This window comes from Mytilus edulis, chromosome 1 (genome assembly GCF_963676685.1).
Source record: "Mytilus edulis chromosome 1, xbMytEdul2.2, whole genome shotgun sequence".
In the NCBI taxonomy this organism is placed as follows: domain Eukaryota; kingdom Metazoa; phylum Mollusca; class Bivalvia; order Mytilida; family Mytilidae; genus Mytilus; species Mytilus edulis.
In genome coordinates this window covers 18,378,499-18,400,099 of record NC_092344.1, presented here as the reverse complement: position 1 = coordinate 18,400,099, position 21,601 = coordinate 18,378,499, and the positions used below count along the sequence as shown (strand labels likewise).

Here is a 21,601-nt window from a genome sequence, read left to right as displayed (position 1 = left end):
AATTACAAGTGTATAGCATTAAGCAATTAGTTGTTGACTTATCCTATGCCTAGGGTTATAAATATAAACAAAGATACTATCTATATACACAAACAATAAAATCATACTACCCTAAGCCTGATGTGATGTTAGAAAGTTAAGTAGTAAGTTAATCCATGGGATCCTGAATAAGGATTCCATTATCCTTCAGTTTAATTCTGTAAGCCCTTGGTTGATCTGTTAAGGTATTGTTTATTTATCCTGGCTAGGATTTAAATTCCAAAACAAAAACTAAAACAAACCAATTTGACTAGTTATTGACTGAGTTTAATACCAATATAATTAGAAGACAGAACTTAATCGTCACATATAGGTAGCAATGAAATTTTATCATGCACTCAGTAAAATGTAAAATCACAAAACTACTCAACTCCGAGGAAAATTCAAAACGGAAAGTCTGGCCTAAATCAAATGGCAAAACCAAAAGCTCAAACACATCAATCGAATGGACACCAACTGTTATATTTCGACTTGGTACAGGCGTTTTCTTGTGTCAAAAAATAGTTGGATTTAACTTGGTTTTATAGCTAGCTAAACCTCTCACTTGTATGACAGTGGTATAAAATTCCATGATAAAAAAAAATCCTATTATTAGAGAAGGTGATATACATGGGATTTATGACACAACTATAACTGTGCTTTCACACTGTAATGTTTTAGCAATAGAAGACTATATAAATATATTTGCCAGAAATTTCAAAAATAAGTTTTTGTAGAATTTTAACTTTTAACATTATCAAAAAGATACAACAATGACTACTAAACATAAAAAAAATACAAGGAAATAGGAAAAACACCCAAGACAACTTCATCTTTTAACAGACTTTGTTTTTCACTTGATAAAAAAGTTATCAAGGCTCTTGTAGATTATAATCCCTATCTCTATAGAAATGACTTTCAGGCAAATCTCTTGAGAGAGATGCCATGATAAAAGCGAATATCATATTTTCAATTTCCTAAAAATTAAGTTGGTTGTGAATTAATCATAAAATTATAAAAATAATTAAAAAATATTCAACAAGTGAAGAATAACACATTAATTCAAGAATGCCTGTAGCGCATGAGATAATTATCAGTGTAGGTCATTAATAGTTTCTCCTTTTCTTTTTTTCTCTATTCTCTATTTATCCTTTCTCCTATCTGGATCACTCTTCTGTAACCTTTCATATAATATTCTCTCTTCAGCAACACCTCTTATTCCATGTCTTCAACCTCAAATAAGTATGAACATGAACAGAAGCTAAGACCCACAACTTGTGTAGGGAACTCAAATTATTTCAACTTTCCTATTCTTTATGTTCTCTGTGAGTACAGCATTGGCATTGATATGATAAGGTAAAAGTCAAAGATAAAGAGGAGAATTCATCCGGAACAAAAAATGCCCATTAACAGTTCATTCTTGATAACAACATCATTAGACATCTAAACATTAAAGAGTAACTGTCATGTACTGGATTGGAATTTCTATAAAAGAAACTTCCTGTACCAGTTCAATTTCTGATTTATTTCTACACTGATTAACTTTCGTTATCATTAATTTGTTAAAAAAATTATTCTATCATGCCCTGCCTTCTTCATCAGACTATTGCTTATTTTAACATGGGTAGGCAATGTATTTGTCAATTTCATAAAATGGAACAAATGTAATGCCATGTTAATTTTGAACTTTTGTAATAAGAATCGGACCCATCATAGACATCTGAGGAATTTTGCACATGGCTTTGATTCCAAAAGTATAGGATTATTTTCCTATAAAAAGTTGTTATTAGTTGCACTGTTTTCTTCCCAACAACATAACATTTCACATAGCCTTTTCTTTGTGATCTTCACTAAAAATATATTTCAAAGCCTTTTTTATTATTAACCATGATATAATAATTGAAATTAGCCTACAATACAAGTTTACATGTAGCATGTCTCTGTGTCATCCTTAATATTATAATTCAATAAAATATGCTTGTACTTACATCTCCAAACTAACATGCCCAATCTAGATTATAGCCCATCATCATCCAATAAAAAATATAGTGTGTGTCTGTAGGATTATGGGAAAACAACAATACTAGAAATATGTTCCTTTACAATGAATTTAATTTTCTTTTTTCTAATTTTAATTTTTCTACAAAGGAAAACAAACCCACACACGCACTGACACCTTAGCCTTTGACCTATAACACCAGAAAGTGTCAAATGGCAGATAGAAGTCTGCTGGACATTAAGATTTATACAATAAACTAGTGACCATACAAAAATAATATACCATTACTCACACCAAGACAAACCTGCTTTAAATATATTTCAATTTAAATTCTTCTCAATTACTATGTGTAATTCATTTACTTTGGCATGTTCAATTAGACAAGTTATTTATGGGAGTCAGACTGCGACCTGATACTGACCTTAAGAATGACCCAAGACGACCTTGTTAATAGATTGTGATATTTCTATTGAAAATATCAAGTGCATTTAAGTGGTCAACCCTGGCTCTCCATAAAATTACAGGTTTGACTGTGAAACTATTGTTTGCAATAATTAAATGGAAGATGAGTACATGTAATTTCTCCATGTCCTATTTGGTATCCATCATTCCTTACAAGTTTAATGATAAATCTATTGTTTGCTGTGATTAAATAGGAAATGAATAATGCTGTTATTGTATGTTCAAGTCATATCAATCATCCTTCAAAAGAAATAATATTGGTAAAGCTAACAATCTGTTTAAATAGAAATATTATAATTTAGTAATCTTTCTGTTTAATTAAACAACGATCTTATAATTGAATACTAGTTATATCAATATTTCTGGAATCAATGTCTTTGGCATAACAGTGTAGTTGTAACAAGGTTATGTGAATTCTGGATATTTGAAAGTGTAGAAAAAACTTTAACATGAAATAACCAAGAAATCACTTCAGCAGTATAAGCATACTTTTCCAAATCACATTTTAGAAAGCTGTCTAGATCTCAATTTATTTCCCAGGCTGGTTATTGTAGTGATTACAAAATCCATTTTAAAATCATATGACTTTATATTTCTAACACGATAATGGTTTCAAATTAAAATTTAAGGATAAATTGCTACAGAAATAAAATTAACATATTATTCATGGACTGTTAAAGAACTACTAGTATCTGAATACTTTTATATTTCAGCATTTTTCAAGGTCAAAGCATTCTTTCAAGGTCATACCACACAGAACAGACAGTACAGTACAAGTCTTTCTGTATAATAGAAAAAAATCTTTTTCCAACTGATTCAAATCAAATATTCCAAACTGATACTTCACCGAAAATAAAACTTACATAATTCATATGCCTTTATCACCCACACTTGAAGATAACAATCTGTATCCTTAGAAATTTCAAGAGCATCACCATATATTTGAAATATTTCAATTTTACAAAATGTGTGAGTGAACTTTCAAGTCATCCATAGATTTATAGACATAAAAATGAATAAATGAAATCATATAAAATTTCATTAGCATAATGAAGAGAATAATGTTTTCCTCAATTAAAGACAAATTTCGGAAGCGATTATAATCTATCTAGGCTTGTTATCAGAAATATCAGTCAAGCATTCTATACAAACCACAGCTTTCTTTCTTTTCATTCTTTCATTTTTTGTAAAACAAAACAAAAAAGATAATTCGAGATTATGCATGTTGCTTGGTGAAAAGATTTTGATAAAAAGGTGAGTTTTACATCTGAATGAAGTAAACAAAATTTTAACAAAAGCAGCCTGTTATGTATCTTTCATATTCCGCTATTTGGCGAACTTTCTTATGAGTATAATAAGTAAATATATAAATATAATATATAAAGTTGAGAAACTGTATATTAAAAAGAGGCTCTGATATTTTGACAAATATATCATTCAATGCCTTCTGATAAATAGATTTATAACCAGAATTAATTAACCCAAATACAACAGATCCTCCCCCTAATCTAACTGATTGCTTATGCTGCCTTTAAGTGCAAAAAGGCTATATCTTGGGAGAGCTTATTCAAATATTTTTATAATTTCCTCCCCCAATCAATCTCTCCTACCAGCTCATCACAGTACAGAACAATAAAAGGACCTATATTATTCGGTTAGAAATTTATTATCTAACAGACATAGACACAAAACACCAGATGATGCAATTCTTACTGTTTTATTCTTACAAAACCATTATAATAGGTATAAAATCAACTTTATAGACCAGTTTTCACACTGTATTTACAAAGCCTATTGAGTTATGTGCTTTTTATAAACATATTCGATCATTAACACATTCATTTTAAACTGAATTTAAGTCTTCAATACTTTGACTTAGCATTATTTCGTCAGTAAATGAAAGTATATGCAGATTTCTACATCCAAATATTCGCAAAAAAATATTTTTAAGTTATTGTTTTCTAAGTTTTACCATGTTTCCATGCATTAAACAATTTTTTTTAAAGAAAAATTTGTTGAAGCAGTTGACATGTAAAAGCTGCTCATGTTAACGCATTAGGTTTCTCTGGGTAATAAAACAATGCTTCACGTCTCCATTAAACATTACTTTATAAACATTTCAGGAATTCCAGTAAACTTCTGCAGAATGTTTTACATGTTTATGAGCTTTATACTCCCTAAATTAGGATGAAGAATTTTCTGTTTCAATTTGCTCTCACAATGTGAGTAATTTGATTATTCTATCTAAAGCATAACTATGGTACAAAACTATTTGTTCCTATTTTCCCATGCAAGCAATGATGACTTTTTGACACAATTTAGAGATAATATGAATAAAGATGTACATTATCAAGAACAAACAAACTTACATATTCCTTTTTCGATCATTTTTTTAAAAGTAAATAAGGCTGTTAGTTTTCTCGATTGAATTGTTTTACATTGTCATTTCGGGGCCTTTTATAGCGGACTATGCAGTATGGGCTTTACTCATTGTTGAAGGCCATACAGTGACCTATAGTTGTTAATTTCTGTGTTATTTTAGTCTCTTGTGGAGAGTTGTCTCATTGGTAATCATACCACATCTTCTTTTTTTATATTAGCTCAGTAAATGTTATCTTACAAATAGCAATATATAACTTGTTTCCTTCTTTAATTGGAATAAAAGATTCTTATTCAAAATAGAGAGATTCTGAAAAACTGTGACTGTTTGTAACTACATAAGGCTTTGATAGCAATGAACTCGACATTAAAGTACCAACTTGTGAATCATTTTTATTTTTGGTCAAATTTATATAGGTATCAAAATCAAAAAGTTTTACTTTATACAAACATCATAGTGGTTTTTGCACTTTAATTTCCAAATAAAATCTACTTATAGATGTTGAGAGGTTCATAATCTTGAACTAAATTATTCCACAACAAAGACATGTACAAGCAACCTTCTATTATTCAAGTGTATAAGAGACTTCTATACTTTTTGTATATATCAAGTCACTGCAGGGATATAGCTTTTGACATGTTTTTTGAAGTTCAAGATAAATAGCAATACACATACTCTAAAAGGATTGTCAACACACACATTACATTATATAAACACTTACCTTGAAGAACCAATATAAAACATAGGCCTATTACAAGATGCTGTGACTTCTTCAAATCTGTCAAAAAATATACAAATAAATTAAGTCATTGTAGAAATATGTGCATAATTATGTATAGAGATAATTGATAGATTGATTGTTGGTGTGTTAACATCTAGTGCTATATCAGACCTTGGTCAAAATCACCATTGAAATAACTTTGTATTTCATAACAGGAATAGAAAGTATGACTGGCTTGGTAATGTGGTGAGCTGAAACTAGTTTTACTGCGGCACAAACCTGCTATTTGGTCAATTTGTTGTCTCTTTGCTTTACAATCTCAACGATAATCCTTATCCTTTCTAGATTATATGTTGTAAAACTGAATTAGTATACATCGTTTATCTAATGGCCAGACTGGTCTTGCAATTGAGTTTTTCTTTGAGAAAGTGGGGATTCCTATTTTTAAATTTTATATTTTTGTTTATGAAATGGTTATTTAGTCATGGACTAATGATGTGATTTATTGAAAATGCTATGAAAATGGATGCTCAGAAATTAATAAATGATTACAAATTATGTCATACTGATGCTCAATTGATACACAGCACTTGTGATTGTATTTCATGAGAGCATATTGGTGACAAGAATATTAGTATATCACATGTTTTGATAATAAAAACAAGATATGAGCTGTCAAATTGACAGCAAACCAGGTTTTCTGTATTTTGAAGGTAACCATTGTTGAAATCAATGTATTCATAAGTATGGCACTTTCTGGCATGTTTGACTTTCCAATCTATCAAAGGACCATAACTCCTGACAGGCAAAAGTGGAAATCATTGAAATCCATATTGTCATCAGTATCAATATATAAATGTTTGAAAAGCATTGGTCCAACAGTTCATAATACTTTAGTTACAGAAAAAAGAAACTGTTGGCAGCTGTTTAGTTATTTTTTTCCTATGAAAAACCATGTAAAAAAGTATCATAATGATTCTGTTCGCATGCAAAGTTTTTTGAATAAACATCAGATATTTCAAAGACCAAAAGCTATAACCATCTATTGGTTCAATACTATTTTATGAATTGGTATGCTGATATTAGAGAGACATGAAAAATGGTCCACCCTGTAGATTTTAGAGTTTTGATCATATTAATTGTTGCTGTTATCCATTTTTAACTGGCAATAGTTTATAGTCTCTCCCTTGATTTTATTGATGAAAAGTTTTTGATCTTCAAAGTTATCCAATACATATTTTAAGAAACACACGTGCTGATAAAGAACAACTAATTCACCTAATATAAGGTGAACTGGGAGCAAAGTAACCTTGTATTACACGAATATCTACTGGATACAAATGCCTTATCTTCATAAATAAATATTAAACTTATTAACTGAAATATAATATTCCTTAAATACTGAAATAAACACCTGAAAGATATGATAAAAGATATTAATTTCGATCCATCTCCCCACGTTTTCATGTATCTAATATAATTTAATTTATCAACTTTCATTAATGCCAAAAATATAACTTTTTTACTCCTCAAAAAACAACAACACTACTTAATTCTTACAAAAAATCTGACATTTTATCATCAACTTAAAATTCTCTTGAAAATATCTTGAGCTTCATCTCTTTATCATTTCAGAATCAGACAAAGGAGCACAGAAATAGACTGTTGTATGATGGGAATGTCATTGTCTTTCTGGTTAGGAGTCTCGATGGCTTAAATGGACGTCAGTGATCTAAGTAGTTTCCTATCCTGTCACCACTGGGATTATGAGTTTGTCAACTCTACCATTGGCAGTTAAAATAAACTCTTGATCTTGATTTACTTAGATTGCCAGTTTACCTGCTATGTCATGGTTCTCCCCATGTATTCTAATTTCTTTATCATTTTACATCTTTTAAATTCAAAATAAAAACCTGTTTCTTTTCAAACTTTTTTCTTACTGAATATAAGGCAGGGTACAATTTTATTTTTTCCTTATCATGAGCTAATGTATCAGATGTGTTACCACATTTCAGTACAATATTAATAAAAATTTTGGCACATCAGATATTCTTATATGCAACCTTGCATATAACTTCTCTTGTGAAAAGAGGCATTCTGATCAGAAGTTAAAACAATTTGAATCTGACCAATAAACCAGATGCTCCGCAGGGCGCATCTTTATACGACCGCAGAGGTTGAACCCTGAACGGCTGGGGCAAGTATGGACACAACATTCAAGCTGGATTCAGCTCTAAATTTGGATTGTGATTAAATACTTGACACAGCATAGGTTTCTGACACAGAACGAATGTGGTCTAATAAACTTAAAATTTGTTTTTTGCCTTTGAGCAATGCTGTTGAATATTAATCCTCTCAAAAAAATGTTTGAAGAAATTTTCTTTTTATGTATGAAATCTGAAATGAGAAAAATTGAACCCCCCAATTTTTTTTCCACATCCCCCTTTCCCTTATTCCATATATTATTTTATATAATCACTGATAATTTTAATTATTATTTTACAAATTCCCTTATATGATTTCAGGGATTATCAATAATTAAAAGCTTCAAAGATAGTGGTTCCAGCAAGGATTTGTATAGTCTTACTATACAAATCCTTGGTTACAGGAAAGGGAGATCCCAAAAAACTTATGGTCAATATTCACGAAAAGAATGAAGAAGGATATTGCCTTGCTATATAGCATGGAATCCTGCTCGGATCTTGGATACAAGAAAGCAGTTTGAGGTTGCTGATTTCCCTTCATTGGTACAATTTGTACCTTCAGATGTTTGTGCTGAAAACTCTATTTTTCACAGACGCGCCGTATAATCTGATTTGACGTGGAGGACAAGGTTTTTTTTTTAATGTTGATAATGTGGTAGAAACAGATGTGAATTTGATAGATATGCCTGTAGAAAATCAGCCCAAATGTGTAATAGTCGATGCCATCCAAATTTAGTTTGTAAACAAGAGGCTGTCACAACGACAGCAAACCGGATTTATTAATATTTATTTGTGTCCGGGCAATATCACAAGAACCATTACTGATGAATGGTGAAAGTGAAAATTGTCAATATCAAATTTGACCTCCATTTTGTCATCAGTATCAACATCTTAAAATTTGAAAAGCTTAGATTGAATGGTTCATGAGTAAATGCAACAACGTGAATGGAAACGCCATTTCACAATCTTTCAAGAACCATAACTCCTGAACGGTAAAAGTCAAAATCGTCATCATTGAATTTGACCTCTAATTTGCCATCAGTAACAACATATAAAAATTTCAAAAGCTTTGGTTGAATGGTTCATGAGAAAATGCACGGACACGACTCAGGAAACACCATTTTTCAATCTTTCAAGAACCATAACTCCTGAACCGTAAAAGTCAAAATCGTCATTATTGAACTTGACCTTTATTTTGTCATCAGTAACAACATATTAAAATTTGGGAAGCTTTGGTAAAACAGTTCATGTGTAAATGCACAGACACGACTGGAAACACCATTTTTCAATCTTTCAAGAACCATAACTCCTGAACGGTAAAAGTCAAAATCGTCATTATTGAACTTGACCTCCATTTTGTCATCAGTAACAATATATTAAAATTTGGGAAGCTTAGGTAGAACAGTTCATGCGTAAATGCACGGACACGACTGGAAACTCCATTTTTCAATCTTTCAAGAACCATAACTCCTGAACGGTAAAAGTCAAAATCGCCATTATTGAACTTGACCTTCATTTAGTTGTCAGTAACAACATATTAAAATTTTAAAAGCTTTGGTTGAACGGTTCATGAGTTAATGCACGGACAACATTTGATTGCCGCCCGCCCGCCCGACCGACCGCCCGCCCGCCGTACATCCCCAAATCAATAACCGACATTTTTGTCACAAAAATCCGGTTAATAAAATGTTTAATATTAAAATATTATACATAACATTAACATTTATCAAAACGACTATATGCATAAAAATAGTTTTAATGACAATTTCATTTTATTTCATATTCTCAACCTAAAAACAATTGCTAAAACAATACGATAAATTTAAAAAAGAATAATCATTATGCAATTTAATATTTTCATACTGACTTCATCAACCCGCCCGTGTGGGCTCGCTTTTTATTATTAATACTAATACAGTCAATATCAAAAAGGGCTCGCTTGATATTATTACTGATAAAGTCAGTATTAAAAACCAAACATAAATTATTTTATATATATTTTGCTTATCATTTAATTATTTGTGCTTATCATTTAATAATTTTGTGTATAACATTTCAATATTTTTTTGTCTTTCATATTAATAAATTATGCCTAACATTTTACAATATTAAGGTTTATATTATTATGATATATTAAGGTTAACTTTTAAGATATTTCAATATGTGATATATTTAAGTATCATTTCAGTTATTCTGTATAATCCCTGACGTTTTTTCTAGTGATTATACATAATCCCTGAAAATTTTAGGGATTCTACATAATCCCTGATTATACAAATTCACTGTGACAAATATACATTGTATATTGTATAAAACAATGATTTAAGTTGATTCAACTACTATTCCGGACAAAGAAAGATAACTCCAATTGAAAATTTCTTGCTATTGCGCAATATTGTGCAATTAGATATTTCTTGCTATTGCGCAATACTGTGAAATTGAAAATACTTGCTATTGCTCAATACTGTGCAATTGAAGATTTCTTGCTATTGCGCAATACTGTGCAATTGAAAATGTCTTGCTATTGCACAACACTGTGCAATTGAAGATTTCTTGCTATTGCTGAATATTGTGCAATTGAAAATTTCTTGCTATTGCACAATACTTAATATAATAATTTAGGAACCTGATTTGGACCAACTTGAAAACTGGGCCCATAAACAAAAATCTAAGTACATGTTTAGATTCAGCATATCAAAGAAGCCCAAGGATTCAATTTTTGTTAAAATCAAACTGAGTTTAATTTTGGACCCTTTGGACCTTAATGTAGACCAATTTGAAAACGGGACCAAAAATTAAGAATCTACATTCACAGTTAGATTCAGCATATCAAAGAACCCCAATTATTGAATTTTTGATGAAATCAAAGAAAGTTTAATTTTGGACCCTTTGGGCCCCTTATTCCTAAACTGTTGGGACCAAAACTCTCAAAATCAATCCCAACCTTCCTTTTATGGTCGTAAACCTTGTGTTTAAATTTCATAGATTTCTATTTACTTATACTAAAGTTATGGTGCGAAAACCAAGAAAAATGCTTATTTGGGCCCCTTTTTGGCCCCTAATTCCTAAACTGTTGGGATCTCAACTCCCAAAATTAATCCCTACCTTCCTTTTGTGTTTATAAACATTGTCTTTAAATGTCATAGATTTCAATTTACTTAAACTAAAGTTATGGTGCGAAAACCAAGAAAATGCTTATCTGGGCCCTTTTTGGCCCCTAATTCCTAAAATGTTGGAACCAAAACTCCCAAAATCAATCCCAACCTTCCTTTTGTGGTCATAAACCTTGTGTTAAAATTTCATAGATTTCTATTCACTTTTACTAAAGTTAGAGTGCGAAAACTAAAAGTATTCGGACGACGACGACGACGACGACGACACAAGACGACGCAAGACGACGATGACGACGCCAACGTGATAGCAATATACGACGAAAAATTAAATTTTTTGCGGTCGTATAAAAATTGACCCTCTAATGTATATCTTATTAATCATCTTTTTTAAGGTGCTCAGACAGGTCCATTTTTCAGTTAGAACTTGGTTTTTGTATGAAATCAAGACATTTTTTGCACAGACTAAGTGGATAATCTTATTAGGTCCTTAGGTAACGTCTTTCAATCTAAATGTGGGTCCCAAAAAATGGATAAATCATGCTAAAAAAGTCCCAGGTCACAATGACTCACATGTGGGATTCACAGGGCTCAATGTAAAGAACTTTTTACAAATAATATTACATTGAAATATGACTAATTTGTGTCCTGTGGGGAGAGCAGTTGTTGTTGCAATAAAAAGCTAATGTTAAGCAGTTTTTATTGGCCATTGATTTGCATGTTATGTTTTATTTATATGGTATATTATCTTTAAATAAACTTGGTTGCCTTCAACCCTTGTCTGCTCTTTGGTGGGGTTGTAGTCTCTTTGACATATTCCCCATTTTCATTCTCAATTTTATTGTAATTTAAGTTGAGCTTAATGAGTAGACATAAGGGCTTGTTAAAGACTTCAATGACTGAATTTTTCATCAATTTCTTTTTGGATATCATATCTCTTTCAAAATTACAATTTGCTTGTAAAGGTAATTAAAGGCAATTACTGAAATCTACTGAAACCATGATAAGACTTCATTAAAATGTGCTATGAAAATGAAATTTTCCAAAAATGAATATTCTTCAAAAAAATTGTCAAGGTGATCATGTCAGATAATTTTCATGGAACTGTGCTGTATTTCAAGAGAGAATATCAATTTTGAAACAAAATATTGCAAAACATAACCAAGTCATTATCTACGAGTTGACAAACACATGCAATCAGAAAAACATCAAGTCATGACAGAGAAAAAATACTTTTCTTTCGTTTTGAAATACTGTACCATGATTATCTCAAAATAAGAAAAATATTTTTTTTACAAAAACTGGGGTTTGAATGTTATTCTAGCATTATATCTGATGATTGTTCATAGCATGAGGTCCAGTCTACATTCTACATTCACATATGTGAATAATTTTACATGTCAAAAATATATTACTCCATGACAAATAAATAACTAACCTGGGAAAATAAACAATTTCTATCAGCTTGTTTGTTGATATTCAGGGTGGTTAATGGATATTGTCAGTCTATGTAATTTTTATATACTATGCTTCAGCTATTTCTCAGACCATCATTGTCACTAAAAATCATATACAACCTAAATAATCAGATTATTTTTTGTTTAAAAAATTATGCCGTTACTTTAAAAATTTACTTTTGATCAGAAAATAAATTATTAATCTATCTGACTTAGATTAACTTTGATACATGATATTTAAAAAATAAAATAACTTTAAAATTTAGCTGATTCACCCTGGTTAAAAGGAGAAAAGTTATGATGTTTATGATAAAAGATAATATATTCATATTTAGAGCTAAAGGCACTAAAAAAATAAGACTTTTAAGATGAATCTAACAAATTGGATTTAAATTGTTTCATTACATGTGTAACCACCCAGAATTTAAAATATCTAAATTCCATAAAATGATTACTAGAAACTTTTAAAAGAAATATGTAAATTACTAACTTTTAGATTTGAATTTTTTATTTAGACTGTTGAACATATTTTTAATTTTCAATGGATATATTAATAAAATTGAGAAAGGAAATGGTGAATATGTCAAAGCGACAACCACCCGACCATAGAGCAAACAACAGCCGAAGGCAACCAATGGGTCTTCAATGTAGCGAGAATTCCCGCACCCGTAGGTGTCCTTCAGCTGGCCCCTAAAATATGCATAATAGTACAGTGATAATGGACGTCATACTAAACTCCGAATTATACACAAGAAACTAAAATTTAAAATCATACAAGACTAACAAAGGCCAGAGGCTCCTGACTTGGGACAGGCGCAAAATTGCGGCGGGGTTAAACATGTTTATGAGATCTCAATATAAGAACATCACTTTTATAAGAACATCACTTACTTTACAAAAAACTTACAAAAAATTAAGTACAGTTTACACAGTAAATCTTGTCCAAGCAAAAAATCCATAAAATATTAATAGTCTTGTTGATGGTGATTAAAAACCCTTTAAAAATGAGGACCAACTGATTTGAAAATTTTAATGTCTTTTTCACCATTATGTACAGACCACTTGTGACTGGGTAATTGTAATGACTTTTCTTAATTAGGAAACATTTTGAGTTAAATGATGATAAAGGTGACCCTGGGAACAAATGGTACAGAACGACAACAATACCCTCCGTCAGGCTTGTAGTATCGGGTTTAACCGAAAACCTAACATGGAAAAAGGCTAAATGATTCTGTCATGCAATTCTCTTTTATGTACACTCGCACACCTTTTTGTAAGATAAATGTGCAGTTAATTATCCAAGACACGTAAAAACCATCCTCTATACAGGTATTGGGCAACTTATGACAAAAAAATACCCATCACCTGTCCATCTATGACAGTCATCTTGGGTTTTTACACATATTTTCTCCAGTAAAAAATGTTCATCTATGTAAACCTTGCTTTCATGAAATATATATTATTCAAGGTAATTGGAATAGATAATGAGCAGAGACGTTTCTAGCTGATTAGTTTAGACCCCATCTGAGACAAGAATGCAACCTCCATACCAATACTGTCATAAAATACATAAAGCTTGCATTAGGAAGCCTCATAGTCAAATAATGTTACTTAACCATAGCATCAAATTGTTTTTGTATCTATTATTTTAAGCTAAATCTATAATTTATATCTGAAAAATATTTGATCATTAGAAATACCAAGTAGTAAGTGCAAACAAATAATGTAATGGCTTCAATGAAGTTTGGCACTTTTCAGCAAATTCCAAAAACAGTATCTTATAAATTAGTTGTAGTATAATTCAGATGTGGATTTAGAGGGGGCCCATGCCCCCCCCTTTTCTGGGAAAAATTTGATTGATCATATAGGGAATCACTGAAGCGTGACCAGAGCAGGCCCCCACTTATTAATATTTCTGGATCTGCCACTGTAATGTCAAAAGACTGATCATATTAGATGGATATTAAACATTACAGAAAGTATATGTCTAAATATAAAAGATTCCTATAGAAGGTCAGCGGTTTTTCCAGACACTCAGGCTGTCTCCACCAATAAAACTGAGCTACCAAGAAATAGTACAAAAGTGTCTTTAAAACACAAAAAATCTAAATCTAATATACAAGACATAAATTTGTCATTCCAAAATTTCAACTGTTACGTGTTACCACTATTAATCAAACACCATATCTGTTTTATAAAAACTTTCAAGAATGAAAGCCTTCAAATTTACTACCAACTGAAATAAAGGGTTTAGTCCAGGTTTGAGACTCAGTGATTGCTTAGTTTGTTCATAAGTATAAAATACTGTGAGTCAAGGGTCTAGGATTCCATATCTATGTAGTGATACATATATAATTGGAAAGTAAATCAGGTCTATCATTAAACATTAGCAGGCATCAAGTGTGTCTAATTTCTTTAACCTTTCTGATGATTTGCAAAATATACTGTTGTTCAGGGTAATTTCAGGCTCTTATATAAAGTTTTTCTATGCCTTGGCTATTGTATTGCAATAAACCACTTGAAAAAGAAATTTGTATGGTTGCTTCATTCATTTTGTTGATTTTAGACTATAATATAGTCACTATATAAAATGAAATGAGATTTGTTTTGCTTAAAAGTGCATCACAATCTCCTGTTAAATCAAGCACTTAATGTTTGTATGAGGAGACATGAATAATGTTAGATCAAAACAGAATTATTTGAAGTAGGTAATAATACTATGTGCAATCATTACACTGTCAATTCCCTTTAAAACATTTTTATATGCAAAATAGCCAGGTACAAATTCATAAACCCATTTTTTGCAGTTTATAATGGGAATAAATATTATAGGCGGAACACAATTTCAAAGGTATTCGTCTTTGAAGTATCTTACTCCATGTGAAATATACATAAAAATAATAAAGAACTTACATGCCCTGTTATCAAGAAACTTGATAAAATATAAATGTATGCAACAGAAATTATAAAAGAAATATTTTGTTCCCTGTAGACTTGGATCCAATCTGACATAACATTTACAGAGTCTGACAGGAGTCCGTATCTCTTTCTTATCAGTTTTTGTGTCCTCTTTTATCTTCCTAGCTGTTTTCCTTGCCAAAGTGCCTAATTCTATTCATCATAATATCTAGGCTCTTCATAATCTCAATATAATTGGCAAATTAGCTACAGTTCATATACTTTAAGTGCCTCTCTGATTGTTATCATGGATTTATACTGTGTGTCAATTGAAAGGCAACCACTTTCAACTTCAAAGTACAAATTATTGTTAACTTACACACCAAATAACAATAGGGCTACCACACATAAGTAAAATAATGATACTTTTTTAATGATATGAAAGACTACATGAATACAATGGTTAGTTATTTATGAAAATGACATATACTAAATAATAGTTTGACTACACATTGTAAATTAGACCAACAATAAGCCTACTAATGAAAACATACTAAGAAGCTGACAATCAAACAATTCTCACGACTTAAATTCAATAAAACCCTTACTTCAAACACCAAATTCAACATTTGCAGTTCGTTAAATTTTCTTATGTATCAGAATCAGAAAAAGGGACATCTTACCAATCTAAGGTGATAAAAAGTCTAAGAACCAAGAATGACTTCTTCAGAGTACCCTGAAGGAAGCAGAAACTGTTTCAAAAAGAGCAGAGTATATCCCCAGTTTTTGATAGGGTTCATTTTGATAAATCTTAAATTTTCAAAGTAGACTGTTTTGTAGACTGTTGTTTCCCCCTTTTTTTTTTCTCTTGGTCAAATTGATTCTTGCCTTTCTTCACTTATTTTTTCAGATGCCCCCAAAAGAATTGCCAGTTGAGCATTTAAACATCACCAGAAACAATGATATACTGGTATAACACCAAAGACAACCATCTCATTTTGCCTTCATATTGAAGCACCATTAACTGGTAATTGCCTTGATACAACATCAACAACAATTTCTGTGTCTTGATAACAGACAAACAACAATTTTGTGTTATGATAAGCTACACAACAACATCTCATGTCTCTAAATAAAACATCAACAATAACTTTTGAAACAATCCATTGTGACAAAATAAACCCTAATATGAATGGCTCTAAGTACACTGTTAATAAACTGACAACCACAACATGGACTTTCAATATTACATGTACAAATTTCAAGATCATGGATTATTTCACTACCAACAACAAGAAATAAACTGACAATAACGATTTGATATGCTTGTTTACATTACACCAACAATAAATGAAGTACTAGTAGTTCGACCAAATGCAGAACAATGATAGATATATCCTGAAACAGCTCAAACAAAATTCATACATCTCATTTGAACACCAATGATCACTGATATGCTTGGATACAGCAACAGCAATAATGCATAAAAATAATGCAACAAAAAACTACAAAATATCTGTGCTAATTGAAGATAAACAATATGTGCAATGATTTGATACAAAATCAACAATAATTGTAATCTTACATAACAACAATAACAATACATTTATTGTATAACACTTACAGAAATCATCCGTTTTCTTAGCTACAAGATTTGACACAATTTTTTTTTGCATCACTAAAAGAGGTTCACAGTTTGGACAACGATGACTAAATTTATACTAGAGACTAAAGTATTCTAACTTTTTAAAACAATCCCCAAACTAAAATGACTATCAACATCAAGTACTTGATTTCAATATACATGCATAAAACAAGTGAAAAAGAACATTATAAATGACACGTTTATCTCAGTTGGACACCAGAAACAGTAAATTTTCTTTCAAATCCAACAGCTCACCAATTTATAACATTTGTTTGAAAACACCATGACTTATGATAAGCATTCAAATTTTGGCATATGATAAGCACAAGACCAACAGCAACATCTTGTGTGATAAATAAAGAACACTATAGCCAATAATGTTGTTTACAGTATAAACAATTAAGCTATTTACAAAACAATAGTTTTTGTATTAGATACTGGGAAACAATTTGCAGATAATAGACCAACAGCAAACAATCTGAACAGAATGATTATTTGGAATAAGTTAACTGTAGGAAACAATGGCTTAACAGCTGTTTATATATGTCAATCATCTAAAACATCTAATTCTAAGTTTGACCCAATTCCTGGTTGTCAATTTGAATGGTGCAAAGAAGAATACCATTATAATAAGCCATTCCAAGTTTTCAGCACCAGATGCCAATTTAACAATAAATGTCTCTTCAGTGATGCTCAAGGCCATAATATCAAAACAAAATACAAATTTTAAAGAATTGATATAACTGAAAAGGACAAAAGGTAGCCAAACAAGTAAGAAACTGGTAAGAAATAGTTGTTCCTCATACTTTGTTGTTCATTCATTTATTCCCTATAGTATTTTGTCTGTTTAAATTGTAGGATTGGCATGGAATCTTGTCTTTGTTCTCATTATGTTTTTATGTTTCCAATACAGATCTGTCTGTTCTACCATAGTATGACAAGTATGATCCCCATTCTGTTTTGTTTTTTCCAGCAATAGGACTGATTTATTCAATGTGAGCTTTGTTCCCATACTGGTCAGTCTGTTCCAGTTTTAGTAGAATGGTATAAGATCAGATTTTTGTTTTGTTTCCCATACTCTAGCTGTACCAGGATATCACTGATATATAATGTGAGTTTTGTTCCCAAACAGTTCTATGTTCCAGTATAAGTACGGTTTGTTTCCCATACTCTGTACCAGGATAGCACTGATATATAATGTGAGTTTTGTTCCCAAACAGTTCTATGTTCCAGTATAAGTACAGTTTATTCCCCATACTAAGTTCCAGGATAATACTTATATGTACAATGAGAGTTTTGTTACCAATACTCTCAGCCAATACTATTCTTTCTTTTCACATGTATATCCATCCTTTAACTTTTATTAATGACCATTTTAACCTAACTTTTTTATAACTGGTAAATGAAAATAGTACAGAGACATAACTTATCACATAGGTCAAAAGTTGTACTGTGAGGTTTATTTATCAAATCAAATACATATTTTCTCCTATAAATAACTACTAAGTACCATGCTTTAAGATGACAAATAAAACAGCCCTAAATTGTTTCATTTAATTAAAGTTTATACTTATTGAACTTTGTTGTTTCAGCAACAGATTGCAGAATAATGGTGATCTACTGAAAAGATAATAGACCATACATTTAAACAAAGTTGAACAAACATCAGTGGTTTTATGCTTTATTGATACTTTAAAGGTTACATGGTTCATTTTGATTTATTTTTTTAATCATTTTTATGCACTATATCATAAGGTCAGAAGGGGAGATAATCAACTAGGTACATTAACTATTCTAAGAAAAATGACCTTGGTTCTTAGTTTATTAATACAATATTCTTTAAAATGCACAAAAGCTTATTCTACTACTACGGCTGAATTGATAATTCTGTTCCCTTATTGAAGCATATACTATGTCAGTGCTGAACTTTAGGGGTCATATTTGTATTTATGCATCAATAAAGTCTCTTGAATACAGCATTTACATCGTCAATATGATGGTCCCTCTGCATTCAGTAGGCCACTTGAATATTTTTAACAGGGTTTATTAAAATTGTACTGAGTACATGCTTACTGAATGTACATCAGATCAGAGTATGAGTGTCTTAACATTCGTTGGGTCTATTGAGCAATGCTAATGCTGTATTGGTCTTTATCACATATTTGTTACGAATACGTTGGGTTTTGCCTATGCAATAACCTCAAAATTGCCCGGGGCAAAAAAGACGATATTCATATTGTGCCCTGATTCCAAATGACGTCACGTCAATGCGTCCTTAACGACACTTTTGTTATACAAAATTTAAAATTTTACCTGTTATGTTTCATTAAATTGTAATAATTGAACTTTGTGTCTCTATTCTGCAGAACTTAGATATGTGATAAATAGATTATAACATGTCTTTTCCATATTGGCCCTGGTATCATCCCGAGACCCATATCGGCCCTCGGCTAAAGCCTCGAGGCCGATATGGGAGTCTCGGGATGATACCAGGGCCAATATGGAAAAGGCCATGTTATAATCTATACATACTATAACTATACAGATGTTTAGGGATCAATATTGGTGCTTTTCTCTTTTATCTGTAGATGCTGAGCAATCAGTGATTTCTCGGTTTCCCTTCTTGTACTTCTAAGTGTAATACTGGTACAAGGAAAAGTTTGCTATTAGAATTTGTGGGTAGTGAAGAGTGGATGACAAAAATCTGTTCTCTGTGAGTTTGGTAACGGACTACACGATTTCTTTAATTTGGAAGTCATGAAATGTAAGGCATTTTGGGTAATTAAACTGATTCACTTCATTTCCATCATAAATAACAAAATATCTTAAGTATGTGTAACTAGCAACCATTATCATTCTAAATATGGAAAAGATTACTTTTGTCAGCAACAACAGCAATTTTAAGGCTATTACAAGTCAATTACTCCATCAAAAAATTATATATCATTGTTTAATTTGGTATATTATTCATATAATAGTGAAATAATTTGTCAGAATTACATGTATGATTGATGCCTGGTATAAATGTCAATGATAATTATAACAATTGATATTTTTTCTGTCACCTGAGACTCAATTACAACTTTCTCTCCTTGTTGACAAATATTGATGAGAATTGCATCAAGTGTCACAAGAATGTGTAAATGTTAATGATTGGCTTTCACATTTGCTGTGCCATTTTCCAGTTAGTTGACACTCAGCCATGCTGAATCATTGTTGAAGGCCATAAGGTGACCTATAGTAATAACTTATTTTCATATCGTCAGGCATTGAATTGAGTGCATAATATGCCCCTCCACAATTACTGAGAGTGGACAATGTATATTAATTAATACATGTTACAGAATTCAGCTCTCTGAAAAGTACTTCTGTACTTCAGTCAATCCTGTATACCCCTTAAACAAATACATGGCATCAAAAAAAGTCAAACTGATAAAAAATAAACTAAAAAGTGCAAATTGTCATATTCCATAGAGGAATCTTTGTGCAGTTCTGTTGAGTTTGTAAAGCGATTAAAAGAAGTTGAGGATTAATAATAAGTGGAACACTGACAATGACATGGACTTGACCAACTGTGCGAAGGCTATATAGCCAGTCAAAGTTGTTAAAAACTCCCCTCATTATCATGGACTTTGACAGAAGAAATCATCATATGTCGTAACACTTTTTGCTGTCAGGTGGCACAAAAAGTTGCTGTAAAAGCATTTGTTAAATGTATATTACCCTTACACAATTTGACATGATAAATCTGTTAAAAATTTAATTATTTATGCAGTTGTATTTTAACTTATTCTAGTAGGAACTAGAATAAATTTTAAAAAAGACTAGTAAATATACTAGTACATATTAATGAAAATTTCCTTTATCAAAAACACCATGAAAGTTTGCAACTGTATAAAAACTATAGTGAATAGATAATTTTTTTTATCAAAAATCAAACAAACAATGAAATACTAGATAAATTCTTTAACTATGTGTCAGTTAAGAAATGCTACTGGTATAATTAAAGGAAAAAATCTAATGTTCCAGTAAATGATGCTATCATTATGACGTCCACTCTCAAAAAATTAAATTATGCAACAGGAAAAACATTTCACCACCTTCAAACTTGATATAAGAAAAAGTAAAAGTTGTATGACTTACTTTTCTGCTCTTTCAACATGTTTAACTATTTCATATACAACATACAAAAGCATCATTGACTGAAATTCCTGACAAAAATCTATTCTGGTCAAAGTGATATTGTGCAAAAGAGCAGAAATATGTCTTGGGAATTTCTTTGACTTATAGACTGTGTACGAAAAATGGTAGAGTGGGACAGACAAGCAATGATGCAGCGTAACGGGATACCATTCAACTAAAAGAACCCATCTAGAATTATGTCATAATGAAATAATGTACCAAAACATCACAATTTCCCTAGGTGCAGGTTTAGGACAAAGAATCGTGAAATGGGTAAATAAAACCATTAATAATAAAAGAAATTTTAGCGTTTATAAAATTATCTGAATTGCATTTTATAGACTCCTAATAGATTATTCTTCAGACTGAATTTGTTCTCTCACTTTTCATTTCTTATTTAAAGATACAAGTAGGATTGATATTTAATTAAGGTCCAATATCATCTAGAAATCTAACTCAATTTTACACATTTCCATGAAAATATATTATTCCATTATGAAATTTCCATCAATTTATGAAAATATT

General features: G+C 30.8%; 1 protein-coding gene across 17 annotated transcripts in view; it reads right to left on the bottom strand.

Moving 5' to 3' along the window:
• LOC139525523 (inactive tyrosine-protein kinase transmembrane receptor ROR1-like) overlaps positions 1–21,601 on the bottom strand; it is a 170,093-nt gene that overhangs the window by 90,889 nt on the left and 57,603 nt on the right. For all 17 annotated transcript variants that reach the window (XM_071320948.1, XM_071320922.1, XM_071321004.1 and 14 more), the window contains one exon: positions 5,581–5,637. In XM_071320948.1, coding sequence (XP_071177049.1) covers positions 5,581–5,637 — 57 coding nt within the window. The remainder of the gene's footprint in view (positions 1–5,580; positions 5,638–21,601) is intronic.